The sequence below is a fragment of the Callospermophilus lateralis genome, chromosome 7 (genome assembly GCF_048772815.1).
Source record: "Callospermophilus lateralis isolate mCalLat2 chromosome 7, mCalLat2.hap1, whole genome shotgun sequence".
Classification (NCBI taxonomy): Eukaryota; Metazoa; Chordata; class Mammalia; order Rodentia; family Sciuridae; genus Callospermophilus; species Callospermophilus lateralis.
The window spans coordinates 98,268,097-98,296,089 of record NC_135311.1 but is presented as its reverse complement, the minus strand read 5'-3'; the positions used below and the strand labels follow the sequence as shown (position 1 = coordinate 98,296,089).

The window sequence follows — 27,993 nt, the reverse complement described above, 5'->3', positions numbered from 1 at the left end:
CTGAAGGCACGTGGGTGGGGGTAGTTCATGTTTTTAATGACTGACAGGTTAAGGAACCAGGAGTTAGTTTGTCTTTTGTAGTGATCCTTAGCAGTCTCATTCTCCCATGTAGCTTATTTTGTAGGCGTTACTGCAAAGGCGTCCTAGCTTTTCTGATGCCCTAGTTTCTGTGGTTGACAAAACTCTGGGACAGTGAGGTAGGCGGAAGAACACAGACTATACTTTTAATGGGTAATAGGTCATGAGTTAAGGTCTAGGGAGTACATTTGCCTTTTGTCCACAAGGTGGCGCTGACTCAGGCCAATGCTGGCCTCTAAAGCCACAGGCTGAATAAAATGCTGTCCACAATCAGAAAATTACAAGTGCTTAATTAGCAAGAATCCATAATAACTCTACAGAGGAATGAACTTCTAATGAAATAAATGCCTCATGGAGTTAAAACTCTCAGGATTTCATTGTACTTTACAAACTAACTTATTATTTTTAGTTAGGTACCTGAGTTTAAATTGGTTCTGTAAGTAAGATGAAATGTCTATACTACTATGAGAAAAAATCAGCTTATAGGAATTAAATTTTTCTCTGACACTAACAAAGGGTACAAAGCTCTTATCTAGCAACTAAGCTTCTAGGAATCCATTTTGAAAGTACTGTTAGAGGGCAAAACCATTTTTTTTTCCATAGAAAAATGGAACAACCTTAAGTTCTTTTGTAAACTGATCAAGTCAATTATGACAAATTTGTACTGTAGAATGCTATGTAACTACTGCAAAGAATGAATAATCTGTGTGGATATGGAAAGATGTTCCTGAGGAGAGAAATACTGACATTAAAGATGGGATCTTGTTTTTTTATACATTTCTTTATGCCAGAAATAAAGACTGAAAAGTTAAAAATCAGAGTTAATATTGATTTTAAGGTGAGATCTGTATTTTATACTTTCTATAGCTTAATTTAGTTGGTTGACTGTGTGCTGCTTTCATATATCCTACTTTGATCAAAATATTCTCATTGTTCTAATACATGCACACCTACACTAAGATAAGGTCAAGTCTCTCTGTAACATTGTCCCTCGAACGTCATTTAACCAAATCCTGCCAGGGACCTCTTCCAAGAGACTGATCTCATTGCTTAAATTACAGAGCACTCTCTTGTCTAACCACCCTTTATCCTTAAAGTTTCTCACAGGCATTTATAATCAATTCCAGCTTGTATCTGAGCATTTAGCTATTGGTGTTCTTTTATGTGTTCTCTCCCTTCTTAGGTAATAGGCTTCTTTAGGGAAGAAATCAAGATTTACTCATCTTTGTGTCCCCTACTATGTTCAACATAACAGATGTTCAACAAGTGGTTACTGAATTAATGTTTTTCTTTTTGGAATTCCATATGCATAATATTGCTAATAATTTAGAGACCAAATGACTAATTGTTTTCAAAATTTTATTTACACTGAATACTCAGTATTTTCCTTTAATAATTTTACCAGAAGATAAAATTCCAAAACTTAAAATCAGATATTTTATAGTATGTCACAAATGAGTATGGAAGGAACAGTTTAATCATTTTTGAGAAAGCCTTTTGTAATTCTACAAACACTAATATTTACAATAATCTTTAATATAGATATGTACAATATGGCATCATATTTAAATTTATGAAATAGTTTAAATCATTAATTTTGTTACAGAACATTCCAAAATTCAAACTAATAAAAAGAATCCAATAATACTGGTAACATTTGGGAAAAACAATAGCAAGAGATTTGTCAAAAGTCATGCAATACGTCTATTAAACTTACACGCAATGACACATGTCAAATCCATAAATTTAAAGGCATATGATTGACTTAAAACATGCTAGAATCCAAATACAACTGTATAATTCATAGACTGAAACAAGTGCTTTGTGGTAACCTATAAAATAGGTATACAAACTGAAAGCATTTGAATAGACTTCATAATTCCTAAGAGACTATCCTAGGAAATCTCAATGACAGCAAATCAGGCATTTTCTCCTGAAGTTAAAAGTTCTTAGGAGTATATTCATAAACATTAACAGAGGAAAATAGAAACAACTCAGGTTTTATGAACCAATTTTACCTATTCAAATTTAGTTCCATATAGAACTCTAATCATAACCACAGCTTCTCTGGGAATTTTCCTTTTCTCCTGATTTTGTGGGAATATATTTATTACCTCCCCTGTTCCGGAAGGATAGATTCAGAAATACCAAAAAGTACAATAATAGGATAAACAAAAAGAAAACAGAGTTTGGGGAATAGCACTCATAAAAATATTTAAGAAAAGGTCAGGAAATAATAACCAAAAAATTGTTACCTTATTTTCTCACAGTGACTTTCTGAAAAATTTTTGAGAAAACAAATTACTGGTGAACTGGAGATGTGGATCAAATTTCTGTGTTCAATTTTGTTAATATTGATGGAGCACATGATTATCAAAATATTGTGTGCTGTTTTTGTGCTTCACTAAAAGAAGTTTTTCTTACTGCCATACTATGTAACACTAGATTAGTCACATGGAAGAGGAGAATGCTGGTGAAAAACAAAATGTGGGTACACTGACTCAATTCCCACTGAGAAATCCATCAGCTGGGTACCTGTTGGTGACTTGTAGATAGGTAGCTACAAATCAAGTGGCCAGATGAACATGGCTCTTCTTTGGCCAAAAAGAGCACCAATTCTAGGCCTTATGACTGTAGTAGCTTATCCTCCAGCTCCCTTGTTAGGACCCAGCAAAGTAAATGGGAAGAAGTTAAAGTAAGAGCAGGAGGCTGACTCAGGTTGGTATGGTGAGGCCATAATCTCCTCTGCTGCCCAAAGAGCAGCAGGGGTTCTGATGGTGCTTAAAGAGCATATTACACAGACCACTCCTGTGGTTGGGGAAGGAAGAACATTCTGGAGAGTAGGCTGAGGCAGCACACTAAACAGTTTCAGGGAAATATGAATAGGTCTATTTATCTTTATTCTATAGGCACAGATTTCAATAAATGATAAAAGATCTTGTATGTAAAACAGCTAATTAGTAAAAGCAGCAAGGATAAAGGAAAGGACTTAGGGGAAGTAGGGAGAAAAGAAAGGCAGTAGGCTGTTCTTCTATGAGGTGTGGCACAGGTTTAAAACTAGATTAAGGACCAAATTAAAACCACCTATCTAATGACTAAAATTAACTATTTGCCTTCTTTTTTTGAAGATGAGTGTTCCTAAGCAGTACTGCTGAGTTTTGGTTAGGCTGGGATTCGTCCTAACCCAACTTCATTCATATGAAATTTAAGTCTAACAATCCATAAAAGTGGGAACTGCAATGCTCTTGAGTGGGGTGGCAATGACTACTCTACCCAATGATACCCTTCAGAACACAGACAGGGCCAACCTATCCAATTATCAGTGCCTCGGGTTCACAATATTCTGAAAGGCCCACAAAAATGTTTAAATCTAAACAAATTCATTTTATACAAACATAATTTTAAAATACAGTTTTAAAATTTGTACAGAAGAACGGGTGTAAGAAAGCAAAGTACTGGGGAGGCTGAGGCACTAAGCAACTCAGTGAGACCCTGTCTCTAAATAAAATATAAAATTGGGCTTGGGATGTGGCTCAGTGGTTGAGTGCCCCTGAGTTCAATCTCTGGTACATCCCCACCCCCCAAGAAGGCAAAGTACCTGGAGCAGAGAAAATTCATCAGATACCTCTAACCAACTGTAGAAACTAAAGATCATTTAAAAGGATTACAATCTGTAATTAAAAAGATTGTTCTCTCAAAGAAAATGATTCAAGGTTAAAATAATGGAGAAAGAACAGAAAGAGAGTCTGATATTACTGGTCTTGTTTCACTGATTTTTCTTCTTTTGAATATTTCTTTGGAATTTGAATTTTAAAGAAAACTGTTTAATATTGAAGAAGTACTTATATCAATCTTCGTCAGCCAAGCCAGAACAAGAAACAAAGTTAAGCTCATTATCTTATAATCATGTGCAATAATATTAAATAACAGACTCAGGATGAAGAGACCTGGATATTTCTGAGTTCTTTTTCTACTTCTGGAAACATTATTAGAGGTGGGTTTTTCTTTTGGAGTCTGCCTCCTGAATTTCCTATATTACAAGTTCTCTCAATTCTAGACTTCCTCTTTGCTTCTCCAAAGCCCTGGCTGCAACTGTCTAAGTTGGTGGTATGTTTAGAATATGAGAAGAAAATAAAGGAAGCAAGTAGAATAACTAGGAAAAGAGAAGAGGAAAACAGTAAATTTTCTGTATTCAAAAAATATTTTATAAGATAAAAATACTTAATGTAAATACTAATACAATAAATATTGTTTTAAAGTTATTTTTTAAATTGTTCTCTCAAGGCCCTACACTATGACAATTACCATCCTTGAGTTCCTTATAGTACTGGACTGGTTAGTAAATATGGTTAAGCATTGATATTTAGAAGCCCAGAGTTGAGAACAGTACTTTTAACATTTTCTATCATCCAAATTCATCAGGATTATAGGGATATATATCAATCCGGGGAGCTAAAAATTACCACTTCCTAGTGTCAGTTCCTCCATGTGCAATGAGGAAACAGATCAAAAGACGAGCACAAACGAATCAATTATTGCCTTTCACAGAATCATATACTTCTTGTGCTTGAAGGGATCACCACAGTCATTTAAAATTCATACACTTAATTTACAACCAAGGAGCCTGGGGTTCAGAAAGATTATGTGATTTAAGTCCCACAGAAAAGCTTTTACAAGAATCAGATTTCTTGATTTTTAGTCTAGGACTCTTATATTTGTAACCCTCAAGGTTGTTTTTTTTTAATCCACACAGAGAAATGGAAAAACTACCAGTTTTCTTTTCAAAATGTTAATCTGAAAACTGAAGAATTTCAAAACATAAAATTGCAAAGAAGTAGACCAACAAATAAATCATAGAATTTTAGATCCAAAAAGATACTAGGAAGTTAAAGTGGACCCTGGCTACAGAAAATAAGTTAGGTCAGGGAAGATAAACTATACCTCCCCCAAATCACAAGGTTGAGACTCAGATAATCTAAAACTGGAAAGCTGCTTCTTTCAATACTGCCTTATTCTTCCTTGGCTACTGATTATAACCAAATAAAGCAAAAACATGGAATCACATCCAGTCTAGATATAATAACTGTTATTACTATACCTGGAGAATAGGTATAAATCAATTCTCTGCTTAATAGAAATTAACTAAAATTAATTTTGTTAAATTTTAATGAATGAGGCAGCATAATGCATGTTTTCATTTGATAATCTACTAAGTGTGGATCAAAATTCTGAGTTTTGTTGTTTTTATTATGAAATGGTGTCTTAGACTCAGGAATCTAATACCAAATTAGACTGTTTGCAGTTCTTTAGATCAGCAGCCTATATTTTGTGAAAGGAATGACCTAAGAATGATTTTTTCATTTTTAAAATGTTATTTAAAAAATTGAAGAATTTCTGACAGAGACCACACATGGCCAAAAGGCTGAAACTATATACTAACTGGACCTTTACATTATAAAAGTTTGCTGGATTTTGACAGTTCTCTGAGTCAGGGCTATCCCTTTCACCTTGAGGTAAAGACCTTCTCCCTCTTTTCTTTGCCCAATTAAAGCTTTGCTTATATACTCATAAAAAAGAGAAAAGTTTGCTGGCCTCCATTCAGAAAGTACATGAAACTGGGTATGAATATGTAAAAATACATGAAGGCTTTTTTGCTTGTTCTGCTTCTAAAAGTTAAACCTCTAATTTATTTAGACTTTACTGCAATTTGCCTTTCTTCTGATAGTACACAGTGGAGAAAAAAAAAAATCTTGTTTGAGGGTTACAATTACCAGATCCAGTTAAATGATGTTTTATCACAGACTAATGGAAAGTGAACATATAATTGGAGCTAATTATTTATGCATGTGAAATTCATAAACATTTCAGACAGCTGAGAAAATAGCATATTCTAAAGTATTGTTGGCTTTTTAAAAACATAATGGAAGCAAACAGGCAATTCAGGACTGAGTATACACCACAGTGGCAGGGCACTGGCCTAACATATATGAAGCCCTGGCTTTGATCCCTAGCACCAAAAGAAGGGGGAACAAAAAAAAACTCACCAAAACCAAACCCTGGTAATTTAATTCTCTTCCTCTGGTTTCTTCTGTTGGTTTTTAAAATATTCTCCTCATGCCTCTCATGGCCCCCTACAGCATGTTGTTATTTATTAATTAGTAGTTCTCCACTATGTTAATTATCTCAGTGACCACCCATCCATATCTCATTTGCAATCCTGAATAACAAATACACAAATCTCACCAGAACATATGCAAATAATAGAAGTGCTTCTAATGAGATGTGAGATGCCAAAATGAAAAATAGTGACTAGTTCAGGGAAAAAGCAAAAATTAAGGATAATCCACTTATCAATCTGAATGTAACAATAAAGCAGACCACCTGCATAAGTTTTCATAGTCTACTGCACTGCGTGATAAAGGACAGGAACAGTGTGATGGGCCCTGGTTTACACAACACTCTGATAACCACTATATGAAAACAAGTCCATATCTCCTCCTTTCCATAAATTTATGTGGAAAAGCGTAGATTTTTGTTCACTAGAGAAAAATTATTCGCAAAGTCATGCCACAGTTAAATTACAATCATTTCAAGGTTATAACTTTAAAAGTGGGATCTATTCTATAGATTAAAATGTCTTACTTTAATAATTACATTAATAATTGCTTCGAAGTATCTTCAGCCACTTCATTTTCTTTCTTGCTTTTGTAATTGGAAAGGAACAAATTTTCTATTTGCGTCAAGAATTCCTCAGCAATGAAGCAATTAGTTACTTTGCTCAGAGTTTTTCTCAGACACTCCAAAAGCTAGTTAAAAAGAAAAAATTTATACATAAATACATAAAAAGTATAAGAAGAGGAACTACTTAAACATCACCATTTTGTCTCTTTCCAAACCTCACATTTCTTAATGATCAAATGAGGAACTCTCCTAAGAATGGCTAAAGGCTGACTTATTTTCAACTGCCTGCGGAAGTATTGGAAACCAGTGAGGAATGCTTAGCTTGGTTCCTTTACAACTTTATGTAAGAAGACAAATCAATGATTGTGTATGTGATGGTCTCTACTTTGGACAAATTTGTGACTTTTGCTCCATGTTTTTGGTTGCTGCACTCACAAAGTAAAACAATATTAGGATTTTTAAAAGAAAAGCTATGTAGCTAGTGATGTAGTAAAATGCCTATTAATTCATTTTTGTCTCAGATGTAGAACACCTAAAAAAACTTAAGTTGAGCAACAAATAAACTAAGATAACTTTTAAATTATTATGTTTTTAGGTTCTATTCTTTTGATAAAATAGGTGAATGAGTAGTGTTTGAAAAAATATATTTTCATACATATAAACAAAGAGGAAATATAAGCTCTAGATTATGAATTTCAATTTATCTTAATGCTTATATACCAATTTCATTGAACTATTTGCAATATTGAAAACTTGAAACTTAATGGGTTAATGTGCAAGGTTCTGGGGTCAACCTCCAGCACCACAAAGAAACAAAACAAATCCAAGTAAAAAAAAACAAAACATGTAGATAAAAACATAAGTCTCTACTGTTCAAAAATTAGAATGTTAGAATCTACTTTCTGAGAAATGTGTATATTAGTCTTTCAATAGCATATGGAAAAATGTGGTTATAAAATTAAGAAGTAAAAGATACTGAAAATTAATGTTTAAAAATTTTCTATTCCCAAATTGCTACCAAAAAAATCCCAAGACAAATGTTGCCAATCTACTCATTATAGAAGCAAAATGAGAAGTGAGATAAAATAATTCAAAGTTCTTATTTCCTACTAGAAATTTAAATAAAAAGACCATTTAAATTTAATTGTTAGATTTACACTATCATTCTTAAAAATGATCAATTGTTAAGGCTAGAGGGAAAACATGGTGCTTTTGAATTTAATAAAATGAGAAAAATGTTCTCCATTGTGCACAATAATAATCTGCTAAGAAATTTATCAGTCAACACTTGACAAATTTATTCTAAAATAATATTATTTCTCTGTGCAAGTTTGGGCAACAAAAACACATTACTAATTATCTTCTAGAAATTAACTTTAGAAAGGAAAAAGCAATAAAGAAACTATATAGAAAATGTATCCACAAAGCATTAGGCATCAAGGGAAAACACATCTAGATGAATAGCTATGGAATCTGTGAACAACAGAATCAATTAAAATGAAGGCAGCTTACTTTCTGCAAACAAGTCAGGTCAGAATCCCGTCGAAAGATTTTATCCATGGGGACACTGCTGTAGGAAGAAATATGAAAACAAACTGATGAAACAAATACTATAAGATAATCAGTTGTGTAATAAACTATCACTGATGCCATACATCACAGTTTTATATTTAACTTGGGTTTTCTCTAAAACATAATTTAATGAGAAACACTGCAGATGTGCAACCATCTCAAACCACAACACATACCTAGGGGAGAGCCTGTATTTTTCTATTATCCATCTTGTCTTTTCAAATACTAATCCCCACCGAGGTTCTTCTAACATCTGTTGTACTTCAAATTTGTAAGGTAAACCTAGAAAACCATAAAGAAGCGTATTTTCAACTATTTCTTAATCTCCAGTCTTCTTTTAATTACTTAAAATTCCCTTCAGTGTTTTAACAACCACAGCAGGCAGACCAGCTGGACAGCACTTTAAACATAGAGGGCAGTCATTAAATATTTATTGCCTGACTATACTTGGTCCACCAAGCATATTAATGCCAAGCTATTAATAATAATGAAGAAGAGTAAAAGTGACACTTTCGTGACAATTCTACACAGGCACTATGAGAGGTGGGGTGAGCACATGTTATCCAAACCAAAAGACTTTTATAATGAAAGGAGACAAAATTAATAACTATGCCTAAACTACAGGCTTAAACTGGGATAGTAGTAGTCAAGACAAGACATATGGCCATCCTAGTGATAAGTTTTTTTTTTTTAAGACAAGTAATATCAAGCAGCATTATTCCTATTTTTCAGAGGAGAAAATTCAAGTTAAGGTATGTTAAATACAATGTTCAAGTTAGCAAAGTTGGAGCTTAGATTTCACATCACCTCCCTATAGGTGCTAGTCTAAGACTAGACATGGAATGGGATCAACCTTAGAGAGGCACCAACTGTACTTGTCATAGCTGCCATACCAAACTGGAGGAAAAGAGCCCAAAGGGTAGACATCACCACACAGTGAGCCATCTTAGCAATCTGTCACATAGCCTTCAACACTGCCATGTAAATCTACAGTATATTAAAAGAACAGCTCAAGTGATTCATTACCAAAGGTGTACTATGTGCCAGGCATCAGGTGCTTTAAGATGTGAAGTCATTTAAATGAAGTAGTTACTATTATTGTCCCCATTTCCCATATTTCAATGAGGACACAGAGCCAGGAAAAGGTTGTGTATAAAAAGGACTTGAACCCCCAGGCCGTCAGGCTTGATAATAAAAATATTTATTTTTTAGTTTTAGGTGGACACAATATCTTTTATTTTATTTTTATGTGGTGCTGAGCATTGAACCTACTGTCTCATGCGTGCTAAGTGAGCACTCTTACCACTTGAGCCACAACCCCAGCCTTATAATGTATGTTTTTTAACTTTTGCACTCCATTGCCTCTCAATCAAGGTTTTTTTTTGCTATAACAAGGCTTTTCAAGTTAATAAAAATCCAGCAAGTCAGAAAGCAAGAAAACGGGGTGGAGGGTGGGAGTGCGGACATGGTATTCTTCATAATCAAACAAAACATGCTCTAAAAAAGGCCACCCCAGCCCCAAGTGTTTGGAAAGAAAGAAAGGGATAGCAAGTCTACTGATGACTAATTTTTTTTTTCACTTCTCAATTCTCCCCCACTCCCTATTATTTAATAAATACTTCACATACATTACCAGAATTTCTTACCCTGTAAGCAAGATAATATTTTTTTCTCACTTTACAGAATTAACAAAAGCGAATGAGAGGGCCTAAGGTAAAATAACTAGTAAATGTAAAGAGGTGGGATCTGAATATAGTTGAATGACTTCTATTCCTAATGAAAACTGAAAATGGGAATAAAGAGAGGTAAAGAATGCATTTTCAATCAGAGCTGATGGAAAAACATAAACATACAAAAACTACAGAAAGATATGCTTGGCATCATTTAGAAATTTTTTCTAAGTTAAAGGCACTAAAGTAAAAATTTCCTTTTGTATAGAATATTTTTATACACTGAAATATTAGAAAAAAAACTAATCACTGACTATATTTCCTGACTGATACAAGTATAGAAAACACTTAACCATTAGACATTTTAAAGACAGGAACAGAGTTAAAAGCACTGTAGCACAAAGTATCTTGTGACTTCTGTAAAACCCTAATTCTTATACAAAAGGATTTCCAAGAGAAGCAAAGCAAAGGACCTAAGATTAGAATCTTGCATGCAGTTATAACAATTGACAAGTCATTAACCAGGCAGCTCTACTCAACAGAACTTTCCATAATGTAGAGTGCTGAATCTGTGTGCTGTCCAATGAAAGCTTATCCTTTCAAGTAATCCCTCCCGGGCCTGAGCTAGTTCCTTCAAACACACTGGTCTATACTTTGCTGAATATCTGAGGGTTCCTTCTACAAATCTTCAAAATTCACTCTATTATCTGGCTTTCTGTTTGTCCTCCTTACTTCCATCACCTCAACTCTGGTGGCTTTCTCCTCCCGTGCCATACCTGGAAACTTAGGTGGACAGAATGCCTTTATTTTATTTGCTTATTTTTATGTGGTGCTAAGGATGGAATCCAGTGCCCCACATGGGCTAGGCAAGCCCTCTACCACTGAGCTAAAGTCCCAGCCCCTGGAAACTCTTTTATGTCAGTAAATAACAGTAATTTAGAGCTCAATTACTTTGTTACCTGTCTCTAGGAATCATCTTTCTTTGGTGCCTCAAGTTGTGTCCTAAATACCATTGTTTGATATATTTGTCTACTGTTTTGGTTGTTTCAGACAGGTCTGAACTACTTCATTTTGGTTACAAGCAGAATTGCATGAAGTGAATTTTAAACTTCATTTAACTCTACTGAATTTAAGTCATATGTATCCTATATTTATTGTATTAGATGGCATCAGAATAAAGACTCTTGACCAAGATCTGGCCAATAATGAGATACGAAGTAATTTAAATTGAGAACAAGTTGATGGTGTTTCTTTCTTTTATAACTCTTTGTAAAACTATGCTTAGCCAAAGAATGATATATACCCTGTGCTATGCTCAAACAGGCATTTTAGACTAAATCTAATGCCAATGTTATCCATTCAATAAAACCAACAGTGTTGACCACCTCCTAGATGCAAGACAACTGATTAGGTGCTCCTGGGGATGCAAAGATAATTAAGACATAATTCCTGCTCTTTAAAGAAAATGCAATTTTAACAAGACTTGCAAAACAGAGAGTATCTAATGGTAAATGACATGGCCGTAGAGCTGGGAAGTCTAATAAATACAGGACATCCGAGTGAGATGATTAGAAATGAAAAGAAATTAAACCAACATTCATTTAGTTTAAACGCCAAGTCTTATACTAGTAACGGGATAGAAAAATGAGTACATATCCATAATGAACTCATGATTTAATTCAGAGGAAATCTGAACTTCTGCAGTGGTAGTAAGAACAAAAAGAGAATAAACATCCTAGTAGAGCCAACTGTTTCCTCCAACCATTTCATTTCCATCTACATCCTAGTAGAGCCAACTGTTTCCTCCAACCATTTCATTTCCATCTACATCCCCCTTCCTTTTTTAATTTGGTATACATATTCCCTATCCAGCTAGAGTTGATTAGATCACAATAAACATATTAGGTGATATTAGATCACAATAAACATAAATTCCAGAGAAAACACAATGTCTGATGGGATAAGCCAACCAAATTATTTCATGAGACAGAATGGGGATTAAAAGAGTTAGTCATTGGTAAACCCAATATCACTAGGAGATGATAGAGAGCCAGGGTTTTTTTTGGTTTGTTTGTTTTTCCCCTTTTCCATTTCCACTGCAGAGAAAGCCAGTCTGCATTTATAAGCACACTTTCATGAGATCAGGGACTATGCATATTTACTGCAGTTTCTCCAGCATACACAGCAGTTCTCCTAGCACATACACTGCTTGCCTATAACTTTTCTCCACATTTTCATCCTTTTGCCCAGTTGTCATGGTAACACAGGGGCTATTATGTAAAAGAAGAAGGTGGTAGCACTAAATAGCACAAAAATAGTGATTCTCTAGTTGATGGATAAACTTTTCCATTAAATAGTTTTGCATAGCTGTAAATTCTTTGATTTATAAGATAAGAAATAGTAATTAGTTGTTATTGTTGAAAACTTACGATACGAGCCATCTGGGCTAATTTCCTCACTTATAACCAGGCAGGTAATCTGGGAATATGGTAAAGGATTGTTTCGATTATAGGGACTAACAATCATCCCAATGAACTTTGCACCTCCTCTGGAAAAGTAACTCTATAAAAAAAGTAAAATTAGTTTCAACTACATAAATTCAAAGGTCAGTATTTAACCACACTAACATCTAATGGGGGTAAAGGGAACAAAAAGGAATATTATGAACTTCATATCCAAACATCAACAAAATGAAATACTGCATGTATTCATTTCACACTGTTAAATTTTTAATTATTTAATTAAAATGTGTCAAACCAAATATAAAATGACCCTTAAAAAATATAACAAAGCCTGCAAAAATCTGCATTTGCTATGAATATGTTTACTAATTATAATGGCTATTTTTCAACTATAATCTATAATAGCTGCCCATAGCTAAAACACTCATATATCAAACATAAAATTGCAGGAAAAAAAAAATTTGTTTTCTTCAAATGGGTAAATTACATGAATGTTTCCAATTATTTTAACTATTCCCTGTCCTAATTTTTCCTATCATTTTTAGAAGGCTCTGAGAATATCAGTGTTACTTTTGTAGCTTGTCTGTACTAAACAAAATTGCTGAGTTTCCAAATGCTTATACAAACATATATTATTATTACAATCAGAGAAAAGAATCCAAGTTAATTAAAAATCCCAGATGAAAAAATATCAAAACACTATGCTTATTAAAGAAAAAAAACCACAGCAGGATGTGTAATCATGTACAGCAGGCACACATACAATACCTATATACATACCTGGTATTTCGCTTGTGTGTCAATATCTCTTAAGGAAGGATTAGGATCAAATGCAGGATGAGAATGATACCATCCAATAACACTATAACCTCTAACAGCCAAGGTTTCTGAGGCCTGTGTTTGTGATACAGGATCCATCTCACACTGTAGTCCTGTACTCAGACTGTTACATGGTTCTGCTGCACAGACCTATGAAGGATTGAGCCTCTTATGATTACTCTGAAATCCTCTTAATTCTATCACTTGCAAACAAATTATACTCCCAAAGTGTGATTGTATGCTAAGAACTTAGCATGCATTTTTCTATTTTAATAAGGTCATACCAATGGCTAGTTTTCCAAATTACACTATATAATACAAATGCTAAGGTGTTCAACAATTCCTGTTATTTATGGCAATAATTTCAAATTGATATCCACAGAATAATGCATATCAACTTTCAACTATAAGTATTAATACATATTTTTGGCATCTTAGGAGTTATAGCTCTTTATTGATAAAGGTAGTGAGAAGCCAAGGCTTGGCAGTATTCTCTCTTTCTTGATGAGAAAAAGAAATAGATGTTCAGTATATGAAATGTAAGTCACTTCTGGGAATAATTTGCATGTTCTCACAAATACAATAAGTAAAGTCTATTTTAATATAAATATTCCATAAAAATATTTAGTATGGCAGCAGGATTAGATAGTAATTAAAATATTTTTTTTAAAAGAAAGAACTTACTTCAACTATCTTATCAACTTCTGAGTATCTTCCTCCTAACAGACCAATTACTTCTGCCATTGAGACGTGAGCATGCTAGAAAAAATACAAGATATATTTAGCTCAAATGCACAAACCATCTAACAAAAATCAGAATTAAACTCACTATTATAGGAGAGTCACTTCCTATGCTATTCTAAATAAGGTCACATAAGTTAACTAGATGTGAGTTTGAGCACAAATTTCACCTTTCTTCACTGCTGGCATGGAAGTTTTGAAGCAAACACTTTAATACCTCAAGAGCACTTTTTCATTTAAAAATGAAGACATTATTTGTTCTCCCTATTCAAGAAAAGCATTACAAGGACACAAAAGTAAAAATTACTCTGGTTCCTTCTATAGAAAACACCACAAACTTACACAACTGTTAGAGGTATTGGTAGTTTAGGGCAAACAAGGAACCTCCAAATTACAAGTTGTGCTTTGTTTCAGTAATCTAAAAAGGCAGCAGACATGAGACATTAGGAAATGAAAATAGGGTTAATGATGGCAAACAGTCTGCAAAACTCACATTAATTTATTTTCTCTAAAATATGGAAACATGCAATTGTATGGCTTTTCTTCAAAAGAAAAGACTTATTTTTAGATTCCTTGTCTTAAAAGAGGATAATAAAGATCCAAAATAAATGTCTTCCATACTCTCTTTTATGCCTGCAATAAAAATACAACAAGAATAGAAATCAGAGTAAGTCCACACAATAGATTATCCTTACCAAATCCATTATTAAAAGTGCTTCTGAAGCCACTTTCACCTGAAATGGCTCCTGAAATACAAAAAAAAGAGTGGGGGGGCACATAAAAATAGAGATTGTGTTCTCCCCAACTCAAATGTCCACCCTTTTCTCGTTTGCCTCTTTCAAATTCTCACCACTAATCAAAGTTCAATACAAATCAGACTTTTTTAAAAAGAAATTTACCCTTCAAAACTCTAGCAGGAAATAATTCCCTCTCATTTTCCATCTGTACCAATCAATTGACCCTTAATATATCTCACCTTGTCTGATCTTTTCATATACATATTTCTTGCATATACAGAATAAGGAAAAGCATTTCTTGTCAGACAGTGACATTACATATGGTTTGTCATTGATATATAAATAGTACCTGCTTTTCTTCACTGAAAAAATTACAAGGTATCAGTTGGAAGGGATCAAATGAGCTGAAAGGGAAAAAAAATACTTATTTTAAATATAACCTCAACAAGATTAGGATAATTATTATAAAGTTATTTACAAATTTGAAAATGTACATCAATAATCTAAACTCAAATTCTGAGAAAAATATAAAATTAGAAAAATTACTTAGTACATTCATACAACCTTTTTGAAAGAAACCATAAGCAACTTAATTTCCTAATACCCAAAGAAAACAGGATAAATGATTAGCCATGTTTCCTATGCTGAAAGCAGATTTTTAGAAGTTCCAGTAAAGTAAGAAGAAGTTCCCTGACATGAGATACCAAAGTTCATGAATGTTTCTCAAAAAAACTTCTCTCAGTACAAAGTACCCACTACAGAGTAGAATCAATGAATACTTTTAAAATAAACGAATATTTTAAAAATTAATGTACAGAAGAAGTTCTCTGGTAAACTCTTATTTTATAATATAAAGAGATGAAAAGGGGGAACCTAAGCAAATCTAAATAAAAAAGGCCATGTGTAAACTTGAAAGACAGTCAAAAAATGCTTTGACCAGTATAAAAATTGAGTTTGGGAAAAATATTACGCTACAAGGTTATTTTAGGCTATGCTCACAGAAAGAAAAACAAGCAAGAATATGTTCATGATGTTAAGACTGGAAAAAAATAAGACTACTATGTGTCCATTGTACGAATGAAACAACCGGTGCCAAAAGGACATTGTGTATTATTTAATACTGTATCCCAAAGCCTAGGACAGTGCCTGAATCACAGTAGGCATTCAAAAAATATTTGTTGAATTAAGAACTTTAAATTACCAAATAAAAAAGAACTAAAGGCCAAGACAGATGAGAAAAATAAAAACAACAGTGGAAGAACATCTCAGAACACTTAAGAACCTTGAATGTAGAACCTCTGTCAATGCTTCTTGAGGGTTAGAGGACTGTGGATTGGCAATTATTGAACCGGGGGCCCAGGGAAAAGCAGACATCAGAAACAAGAATTAAATGCTGATTACCAGGAAAACTCTTGAAAAGATTTTTAAACAGCTGATTTGTGAGCCTTTACTAAGTGGAGGGGTAAACTAATGGGTTTAGGAAAATTTAAGTCATAATAAAGAGATCTTTCCATAGATATGTCTGATGGGAATAACTGGCTAGAAACCAGAAGTCTACATGAAGAGTCAAATTATTTTATCCAAATTTAAGCATTACTTTTCTGAATAACAAGAAATATGGGTTAATTCTGGTAATAGACGTTATCTGACTATGTCTGATATTTGTATTTATTCCAGTTAAACATTTTATGGGGCAATTAACAGAAGAAAAGGCAAACTTATTGAAATGTTGATAATTCAGTGGCACAAAGGCTAAAATGTGAAAAATAGATCTGAATTTGAAAAGGTCCTGAACCGATTTGAAAATAAAAATATAAAGTATAAGTCTCACAGATTCAGAAAATCAAATGTTTGAATACTGAATGAAGAGGCTTGGCTCATAGTCTAACATATTTTCACAATAACAGTATTAGTTTTAATTTCTACTTCACAGAAGCAATATATAATGTAGTAAATTATATATTACCAGAAATATGGATTCTTAAGCCTTATTGTCTGGGCTTAAATCACAGCTCCAACACTAAGCATCAGCAAGTTACTAAATTGCCCTTTGCCCCTCAGTTTTCATCTGTAAAATGAGAGTGATAACATCAACTATTACAGAAGGTTTTTATGAGGATTAAATGATTTAATATGTGAACTGCTTAAAACACAGTAAACTGTGTTAGCTACTTTACTTATTATTTCATAAACAAGAACAGGAGGTCTATCCAAGGTCACACAACTTGCAAAAAAATGATCTAGTGGCATTCCTGAGTATTTTGTTTTAAAAGGGAATGGTGACAAAACTATGGTCTAATCAGTGGGATAGGTATCTGTAGACAGTGAGAGGTCTTCTAGAAAAATTCAAGGCATTTGACTTACTTGGCAACCCTTATATTTTGCAAATTACACACACACACACACACACACACACATTTTTGGTGGGGAAGGGTATTAGAGATTGAACCCGGGGCCACTTAACCACATCCCCAGACCTTTTTATTTTTTATTAAGACAGGGTCTCACAGAATTGCTTATAGCCTTGCTAAGCTGCTGAGGCTGGGTTTGAACTTGTGATCTTCCTGCCTCAGCCTCCTGAGTCACTGGGATTACAAGTGTGTACTACTGAACCAAACTAATTCATATATATTTTGAAAGACCTAGTCACTTCCTGAGCTTACTTGTTCATGTCTGGAGCTGAATGATCTCCTGTCATAAACAAGGTCCTTTTGAAACATATATTGGATCCCATGTTCACTCACCTGAAGTTTAAAACATTTGATTATAGCAAAAAAAAAAAAAAAAAAAAAAAATCCCAAAATTTTATAATTATTTTTAATTAAAAAAATTTTTAACTGATCCATCTTAGTGAATAATAGCATAATGTAGCCAATGGTCATTTGTCTATAAATTTTCTGTCTGGTAAGTTAAAACAATTAAATTTATATAACATAACACTGTACCTTTTTGTTGGTCTTGACACTTTTGAAGGTTTAATAGGTTTGCCCCTTTCCTCTTCTCTTCTTTTTGCCAACTCCTCAGCAGACAGATGCTAAAACAAAACAACAATTGTTATCAAAGAGTCCATCAACTACACAGAGGGAAAAGTAATAAAAACAGTCTTTTAAAATCAAATTTAAGGGCATGTGAGAATAAGATAGACTAAATTGACTTAAATGGGTCTCTTATTGGAGAATATTGTTTTAAAATTGTTTTAAATAAAACAGTCATATCAAATTGAAAATGTAGTCCTCTGGATATGCACATTTGAATCAATGGTTTCAATCACACAGGTTAAAGAATCTGGAATCACCTGAGTCTTTTAGTCTCCCTTTCTAGTTACTAAGTTCTACTGTGCTGAATTTTCTTTCACAACTAGGACAGGACAGTGTTAAGATTAAGAACACATATTTTGTAGGGTGTGGTGGCACACACCTGTAATCAGCTCAGGAGGCTGAGGCAGGAGGACTGCAAATTCAAAGCCAGCCTTGGCAACTTACAAGGCACTAAGCAACTTAGCACGATTCTTGTCTCAAAAAACAAAACAAACAAAAAAAAAAACATAATAAACAGGAGGGCTGGAAATATTGCTCAGCAGTTAAAGTGCCCCTGGGTTCAATCCATGGTACCAAAAACAAACAAACAAAAAACCTCAAAACAAAAACAAAAACAATTCAGATTCTAAGGGCTGAGGGTGTAGCTCAGTGGTAAAATGTTTATTTAACAAGCATGATGCCCTGGTTCAATCCCAGCACTTGGGGGTTGGGGGCAAACTCCAGATGGATTCTAGAGCCAGAATGTTTGGCTCTGCTCTTTATTATCACAAAAGTTGATTTCATGCCTCAGTTTACTCATCTTTAAAACTGGGAAGATTAAGAGTAATAATAATATCATGGTGTTACTATGAAGTTAAGTGAGTTAATGTTCATATTTCACTAATTTCATCTTTACTACCAACCTTACATCTTAGTTGAGATAAGCTAATGCACCTTTTCCAGAATATACATAGCATTTTCCATGTCTGCACCTTATCCACTTCCTCACACAGGAATGTTTTAATCCACCTTTCAAGATGATTCTTCTGTTGATACTTTGGATCAAACACCACCTCTTCTGTGGAAACCCACCCTGATCGTAGTCTTTGAGAGGGCCTTATAATTCATGGACCAACCTTATATAACTTGGCATAGGTTTTGTCTTTCCTAACAGAAATATAAGTTCCTTATGGTAAGAAACCATGTATTACTTATCATTATGCCTAGAAGAGTGTTCAGGTGTTAAAGTTGGGGCAGGAAATGGGGATTGAAGAGAGAGAGCCAACACTTATCTAGTACATTACACATGTTGGCTTAGTGAGTACTTAATACTAAGACCTTTATATACTTCATCTCATTTACTTCTTATAAAAATCCTTTTGTGGAAGTATTATTATTCATGATTCATAAATTTAAAAAACACACGATTCAGTGAGGTTAAGCAGTTGCTCAAGGTAAAAAGGCCATTAAAACCACATTAATGTATTCTTTTCATTCTACTGTACTGGCTATTTAGAACAAATTGTATATTTAGAACAGGGCGTGCATGTGTATATACACAGCACAAACACAGTTACTTTTTAGGAATTAGTAGAAAAACATTTCAATATTTGTATATCAATGTCTAATGTCTAGAAAACATCATTCAATAAGTATTTAATGAAATTAAATAGGCATACCAACTTTTTGACTTGGCATATATTCTTGAACTAGAGATAAGATGTACAGAGAGAGAACTGAAGTGCTGAAAATAAGTCAGACTCCTAATTAGCTGTAGAAACAAAGCTTTCCATTTTGTGGCTTACTAAAACATCTAGATGAACAAATTAACAGGGGACTAAAGATGTGTATGTGTAAACACATGAAACAACTATAATATTATGACATTAAGATAGACAGATGTATAGTGACGAAAAAAGTTTTCATGGATAAGCCATGTAAAAGGTCAAAATTACCTCAAACGTTTGTCCTTCTAAGTCCTTCGCATCACACCAGTTTCCCCATGGATCTCGAACCCTTCGTCTCCTTGTACGCTATGATGAAAATAAAATAAAGCAAAAGGTAACAAGATTAACTTAGAGAAATGATAGCACATTAATACACAAAACCAAAATAATAACTATATCAAATTTAGTTAATTTATTTATTTAAATATTATCATCTCTGATCATCAATGACTCACTAAACTTTATTAATTTATGTTCAACAGTTAGTAATCAGAAATACATCAGTAATTGTGAGCTATGGGTAAAAGCACTGGCAGCAGGTGAGAAGAGTAGGCCAGGTGTTGAGGCAGAGACATTCTTTAAAAAGAAAAAAATTTGCGATCTTCTGTCCTTTACTTGCATTTAATTTTCACTTCTGTTTACCATTTGGAAGCTAAAAACCTAGGACAAAATTATTTTTAAGACCAGAAAGAACCACCAAGGAAATGGCTTCCTTTATATGTCAACTTTAGAAAGAAGACTATGAATTTAATTCAAGTAGTGAAAAACAGAATGTTGATATTACTAATATTCAGTTTTACAAACCTCAATACTGAGACCTTTAAAATGGATCAGCTATGAAAGGGCAGTATGACCCGTATTATTTCCAGAAAGAAAAAACATCCTTTCTTAATAGAGTAAACCTAGGTAGAAGTTGTTTGAAGCCTCAACAATGAGAAAAATAACTACTGGATAATACTTTTTTTCCTCTCATACATTTAACCTATAACCCACTTAACTTGCATGCACAAGATTACCTTTTAAATTTTAAAATACAAAATTCACTAATTCTAAGAATTAAAGGTAAATGTTACTCCAAAAAACTGATTTTTATGGAGAGAATTTTTAAAGACACAAAAACAACAGAAATGAAAAGAAAAACATAGACCTGAACTGTATAGTTTTGTTTGTTTTTGTCTTCAGTGGTGCTAGGAATTGAGCCCAGAGTCTCCTAACCTAGGCAAGTCTCTACCACTGAGCCTTATCACTAGCCCCCTGAACTGTAAAGTTTTAAAAGACACATTTCTAAATCAAAACTAAACAGCCCCAAACCACTTTAACAAAACATTATGGCTTTGCATGTTTGTCAATGAATTTTGAGGATTTTATAGTTGGTTTTGCTTCATAAACCAGTATGAAATTGAACAGAAGCTAGAAAAAAAATGGCTAAGGTGAAGTGCAATAGAAAACATTTTCTTCCACTAAATGGCCATTTGTTAAGCAGATAAAGAGAAGTAGGCATACTTTACTAAACTGGTAAGAAGCAATGTAGAGGAATCACTTAGAAAAATGGCTGTTTACCATAGACTGCAGACGCTGGGCAAGCTGGTATGCTTCTACTGCATCTTTTCTGTCTCTGATTCGAACTTTATCAACTGGTTGTGGTCTATTATATACAGCCTGTTCTATTGGAGTTCAGGAAAGATAAAACAATCTATTATTTTGTGAAGTTCCCTTGTTAAAGAGGAAGACACATTTACAAAGACTTTAGCTGAGCATCAATGATTCTTATTCCATAATTATATATTTAATATACTGATATTATAGTTCCCAGATAAAAGTAATGCTATTGTTAAAAGGAAATTTCAGTAAAACAGATATAGGAAATCAGTAATTTAATTTTTGACTACAGAGCTCCCTTGGCTCACTTTGGCAGTTAAATACAGATCATTTTTCTTTTGTAGCTAAGGAAGCTAAAATGTTTTAATTTTCCTGAAAAGCTAATTTCCAAATATAGGGCGTTGGGCAAACCAGGCCACTGAAATGAAAAAGGCTCCAAAGCAGACTGTAAATTCTCTGTGCACATAAAATAAAATAAGGTGCTGTGAGTTTTCTAGTTAGTTGTTTCACTTTCACAGAAAAAAAACAGAATGTACTCCTCTTAAATAAACCATGGGCTCTAAGATTCTAGTTACCTTATGACGATGCAACTATGGCTATTAGTTTTCTTCAAAAAGTTTTTGTCATGTCAATTCAATGAAAGGATGGAATACATTTTGAAATATGCCTATTCCTCAAATTTAAATATGGGGAAAAATGGGTGAAAGAACTTTCTTCCATTAAAATATTTTGGTACTTTTGATACATTTAAGTGTGGAGGCTCTTAAATTATTTCCTTTATTTAATCATTACTAGATAGCATTTCTATCATAAATACAGTAAATGGTAGAGTAACCCTTACCCTAAATGCTCAAAGCCAGAAGTACTTCAGATTTCATACTTTTTTTAGATTTTGGAATATTTGCATGGAAATGCTCCAGTGTCTTTAACTTTTTAAGCACCATGTTGGCCTCAATCTGTATGCATAAATTTAATGGGCCATTAATAGAGTTTTTCATAAAATTATTTACTTTTGCCTGACAAAGAACTATACTATTTCTATTAGATTATTTTTCCTTTAAAAATTATGCCTTCAGTTTTCATTGTAGATCAAAAAGAAACACAGTTTAATCAACAAAAATTTGATTTACAGCAAAATCGTAATTATACATTTATTCCATACTGGTTACCTCCTTGAATTCTATATACTTAAATCTACTTAACTTCTAATCATAATAGAAATAAATGGGTGCTGTAAGGATACAAAATATTGAGTAAAAGATGTTGTTGGGTTTTTATTTTTACCACATCCAAAATTGATTGCTCCTATCAACTCGAGGTATGTATGAATCCGTCCAATACAATTAACATCCCCACAGTTCTTCAGGCCAGGACGTACTGAGGTCTTATTTAAGTATTTCGGTTTGCATATCTCCCTAATTAAGAGATGGAAGTACAATTATTTTGGATAAATAAAAACATAAAAAAAGATTTCTGGGGAAAACTTATATTATATGAAATATTTTAAAATTTTACCCATTTCACTATATAAAGTGTATAGCAAATATAATACAAAACCCAAGTGGACTTTTTTCTAAAATCTTTAAACATCTTTAAGTGATGCAATAACTTACAGGTACCTGTACTGTGTTTTACAAGTACTATTCTTTTACCAATAAAAAAGTCAATATTCCAGTTATCCCAGGACCTTTAAGTTAGAAGATTATTTATGTATTGATCCAAATTCAAGTATAAATCTTTGAAAAAAAGAGCACTTTGACAATATATTAAAAAGATTTAGCATTAAACTTTTCAATTTTTTTTTCAATGCCAGAGAATGAACCGAAGGCCTCCACACAGGATAGGCAAACATTCTACCCCTGAGTTCTATCTTCACCCACACTTTTCCAATTTTTAAACATATTACTTAAGTCAGATGTCTCTTAACTATTAGCTATCTTACAAATATTTACATTTTTATATTCATTTTAATAATAAATCTAATATTTTAAGTTCTTACTCTCAGTGGAAACAGAAATAGATATTATAGGGGATTCCAAAGAATCAAGACACTCCCCAAACTCCAAACTCCCTTTCCTGAACTTCATAGATTTTAAATGTGTATTTATTTGAATAAGCTCTATAAAGTAAATAAAACACAAGATAAAAGAATGAAGAATAAGAAGATATATTTGGGTGGTCAGAAGCCTCTCATTTTCCTACGCGGACATGAATTGAGATGAGAAAGCAAGGCTCTCCAAGATCTGGAGGAAAGCAAGATCTAAGACAGAGTGGACAAGGCCCTGAGTTAGAACTGTAGGAACAGTGAGTCAAGACTCCAGACTCTGAAATCATCTTCACCTAGTGGGATCTAGAACAAGTTCCTTATCCTCTGTGAACTTAACTTTTCTCATCTGCAAAACGAGGACAAAATTGTCAAGAGGATTGCGGATAGCTTAAATATAATGCCTGACATTTGGTAGAAATTCAGTTAACTGTATAGATTACTGTTTTAATAAAAACATTCCTCTAACCAGGGAGTCAGTTACATCTACTTTTATGGAAAGGATTTATCTAAAAACAAATTTGGCAGACTTCTTTTTATTTTGAAAACTTTAAGTCTTCCTTTCTTCTTTTATTTTTTAGTACCACCTCCAGTCCCTAACCAAAATTTCAGTTCTGTTGAAAACATTCCTTTTTGCTTTCACACTGTTCTGTTAAATTATCATATTTAAACGGAAAAACCAAATTGGTTTCAAGAACTAAGATAAATGACTTAGTAAACTACTGCCATATCATTTATATATCTATGTAAATTATTCTGCCTCATATGGAGAATAATGCAAAGCAACAATTTGATTAAACAAATATTAAGTATATATTGATGATCTTCTTATAAACATTTTATTTATTTATTTTTTGGTACAGGGGAATGAACTCAGGGAGAGACACCCAACTACTGAGCCACATGCCCAGCCTTATTTTGTATTTTATTTGGAGACAGAGCATCGCTGTTGCTGAGGCTGGCTTTGAACTTGCAATTATCCTGCCTCAGCCTCCTGAGCCACTGGGATTACAGGGGTGTGCCACCAGGCCTGGCTCATATAGACATTTCAGAAGTAGTTATTGTTCTGAAGTCCTTCAATTTTGGCTACCCATCTTCTTATTTCCAAAAATAAAAGTAAAGACCAATAGAAATCTCATTCCATTGGTCTTTTAAAACATAAGGGCAGAAATGTAGCTCAGTGATAGAAAGTTTGCTTGGCATGTACAAAGCTTTGGGGCACAATCCCTAGCACTACAAAAATAAATCAACAAGGGCTGGGAATGTAGCTCAGTTGGTAGAGTGTTTGCCTAGCATGCGTAAGGCCCTGGGGAGGGGAGGGGAGGGGAGGGGAGGGGAGGGAAGGGGAGGGGAGGGGAGGAAAGGAAAGGAAAGGAAAAGGAAAGGAAGGAAGGAAATAAATCATCAAATAAGTAAATATACTTTTAAAAAATAGTGTCAATTAGGTAATGTAGAATAACAAAAAGACTTGGACTAACATCTTTCATAGTCACTGGCTGGTTGTGTAATCAAAGACAGGCCTCTAATGGTCACCTGATCTCAGAATTATTCTTTATCAAGTAAGATTATACCATCTGTCTGTTTCACAGTATTACTATGACAAGTCAAATGAAATAAAGGAAAGCTTTCTGTAAACTGCAAAACACCATGTAAATGCTAGGAGTTGTTCCTCCTCAGTATTCTTTACTATGATAGCAACATTAGCCAGAAGTTGTACTTTTAGCACTTTAACCAATTGAAATGATCACGAGGCAAGAACAAAAAGAAATCCTCCTGTTGGAATATGGCTGTCTTTGCAAGCCAAATAATGTAATACTGTCTGTATAAAATGAAGATATCTGATTCAACAAATTATTTGTTTCCTTTGATAACATCCCCAAGATATAGCAGAAAGTTACTGAAACAGGATAGAAAGACCTGATAAAGTGGAAGAGAAAAACAAGGGACACTTTGAATCCTCACCCAAGGGCCCATCACCTGGAAGCATTCTGTAAAGTTGGCCATATACAATTCAATATTCTTGAAACAATTAACAGCAAATTGAATATTTAGTGATGACTTAATTGATAAGCTACAAACAAAAATTCAAAATATTTTTGAGTATTTAGGCTAATAAGATGAGAAGTATTTTGTCTTGTTTCCTATTTCACATTAATTAAAATACACTGACAATTTAGAAGGTAACTCCATACATTAGAAAATTCCTGTATCCTGATGAAGGTAGATGCTAAGAAATACATTATTATGCAACAAGTTCAAGCTGAAAACATTTAAGACAGCTATTTAGGAAAACTATTTATGCAATCTAGCTACATTTAACGACAGTGTATTCCTCTGTCACCTAAGTTTTCCTTCTTTATACTTAAGGTACATAAAATTTCTGAAAAGAAATTCTCTGTGTACATCTTCCCAACATTGTCCCAAGAAGTTGCTTCTTAAAGGAATCATCAGACCCTTTCTTTCCAGGCTCCAACACTCTGGTGAACAGATGGATTATGAGAGCCATAGGTTACAGTGTTTAGCAATGCTTTTAAAAAAAAGATCACTATGAGAAATGTTTAATCTTTCCTCCTGAAATGATAATACATGTGAAAGCTCTTTGGATCACTAGCAAAATTTTAAATTCTACATAGGTCTAGTTAAAATACTCCACAGAATATCAGGTTTTCAAAGCAGCATCCAAAATGTAATTCTTACCACTGATCCAAAATGTAATTTCTAATTTTCAAATAGCGCTCTGGTGTTTTAGCTTGGCGTCCCTCAAAAAACTCAGGAATTGCTTGTTTTTCTTCTTCCTGAATAATATTTCTATCTATTTCTACTTCTTGTTCTGGTGGCTTAAGCTCTTCTTCCTCATGGCTTTCCTCCACCATTTGGCAGGAAGAATGAAAAAGCATTTCTTTATCACTAAAATCTTTCTGAATTTCACAAGGCTCTGGAGAAGGACACTGCCTGGAGTCATCTATTCCATTTCCACCTTGCTTGTCACCATTTTTAATCAGTTTATTGCATTTCTGATCATTTACTTCAGCTGAGTCATTTTCATTGTTGCTCTGTTTTTTGGTCCATGATGTAATTTCTGAGCTTGAAAGTGTTTTCATCTCATCTTGTTTTATGTTCTGAAGATATTCTCTGGAAGATCTGCAAAAAAGAATTTCCTGGCTTCTGATTTCTTGACTGGATTCATGTGTTTTACTATTAGGAATGTCTAACAAGAGACCACTGCTACAATTCTTATGTGATGTCTGAGAAGCCCACTCATCCACCTCATCTGTGATGTCTACTTCTTCATCATCAGACAACTTTTCAATTTTTACAGCATTCAGGTTGGGATCAGCACGTCCCCTTAAACATGATGGTGTCCATGCCTTTGTCTCTTTATCTTCATTTTTAACCTGATGATCACTGCTGCTCTTCTGATTTGGTGTTTCTTTCTCTGGACTCCATTTTACCTTATTAAAAATCAGAATAAGACACCCATAATATTAAGGTTTTAAAATTTAATCAACTGACAATAAATAAGATATAATGGTACATTCGACCTTCACTGTGCTTCTCCTTAATGTGTTTAAAACTGCTTTTTAAATGTAAAAGATCAACATTTTAAATTCCCATATATGACTCATGATTTGGTACTTTTAAAATAATAATGATCTATATAGAACTACCATGTATTTGTTTTCAGTATTAAGTTTAAAATAGGCTTGAACTAACCAGAGACTAAACCAACAACTTTCACGTTAAGGTGTTTTATAAGATATTAAAAATATTTATAAAAGTCTATTTTTCAAAATGTCTGACAACCACAGCTGATCATTTCTTATGATGCTAAAATAATCCTATACTTAGGAATTTATGTCACATATTTACATTCAGTAAGTTCAATCCATCTTTCATTTAACTATAGAAACTATTTTTTTGCAGGTTAACTTAATGCAGCTTCAATATTACAGAGTTTATAATGTTAAGCCATGGTATTATCTTCCACACCTGATAATACCTGATAATGTAAGAAAAAGATGAAAGTCAATGATAAAAATGAATTGAAATGAAAATTTTTATATATAATATTTTTGGAAAATCCTGTAAATGACTGACACATCCAAGAGATATGATAGCTCTAAGTAAGAGATAATAGCTCCATTGTCACAAAAGAATCCCAGGATCATGTAAAGAACAAAAGGGTAGCAGGGGGAGGAGGAGATTTGGACATATAGCCTCAAATACCATTAAAAATCTTCTTATTTATTTGCAACCTATTACATTTTAAGGTTTTCTGTTTGTTTTGCAATTCTGGGAATCAAACATGGGGCCTCATGCATGCTAGGAAGAACTTTACTGAATGAGCTAGATTCCCAGCCCTCAGCCTCCTGTTTTTAATCTCAAAATTCTGAAATTTTGCATTAGAGTTCATAAAATTCTAATGTCTGTTATAATATAAATGTATCCTTCCACCCCACATTTATAAGTACAACTGATACTCCAACATATACCACATATTCTAGTGTAAGAAGCATGGTATAAGAATAATCAGGTGAAGCTGTTATTCTGTTCCTTATAACCTCAACCTTGATAAAATACTTCAAGTTGCTTTTGTTAGGTAGAAAGAGGTAGCAGCGAATTACTATACAATGAATACCTTCCATTACTTACCACCTATTCCCAGCTAACACCAAGACAAATATTGTATACAAGTTAGAACACATTAGTTACATTAAAACACCAAATTTCACTCAGGACATTTCCAAATTTTATTTACTTGCATATTTAGAGCTCAAGAAAAATATGTTAAAAAGTTCTAAATATCAACATTACACAGCTGAATATAGCACAAATTACTTGAAAG

The 27,993-nt window shown here is 33.4% G+C and overlaps 1 protein-coding gene across 6 annotated transcripts in view; it reads right to left on the bottom strand.

Annotated features, from left to right (window-relative positions):
* Mysm1 (Myb like, SWIRM and MPN domains 1) overlaps positions 1–27,993 on the bottom strand; it is an 82,218-nt gene that overhangs the window by 39,703 nt on the left and 14,522 nt on the right. For 3 of the 6 annotated variants that reach the window (XR_013091798.1, XR_013091797.1, XR_013091796.1), the window contains exons 8-20: positions 25,845–26,599; positions 22,388–22,518; positions 21,065–21,168; positions 19,733–19,810; positions 17,706–17,794; positions 15,110–15,164; positions 14,719–14,769; positions 13,967–14,041; positions 13,244–13,432; positions 12,431–12,563; positions 8,508–8,613; positions 8,272–8,329; positions 6,733–6,884 (exon numbers count right to left, since the gene is read on the bottom strand). Coding sequence is in view for 1 of the 6 variants with exons in the window: in XM_076860288.1 (XP_076716403.1) it covers positions 6,729–6,884; positions 8,272–8,329; positions 8,508–8,613; positions 12,431–12,563; positions 13,244–13,432; positions 13,967–14,041; positions 14,719–14,769; positions 15,110–15,164; positions 17,706–17,794; positions 19,733–19,810; positions 21,065–21,168; positions 22,388–22,518; positions 25,845–26,599 (1,980 nt within the window). In the remaining 5 variants the exon portion in view is untranslated. Of the gene's footprint in view, positions 1–4,808; positions 6,885–8,271; positions 8,330–8,507; positions 8,614–12,430; positions 12,564–13,243; positions 13,433–13,966; positions 14,042–14,718; positions 14,770–15,109; positions 15,165–17,705; positions 17,795–19,732; positions 19,811–21,064; positions 21,169–22,387; positions 22,519–25,844; positions 26,600–27,993 lie in introns of those variants that run through there. The other 3 variants (XR_013091799.1, XM_076860288.1, XR_013091800.1) reach the window with 3 other exon arrangements.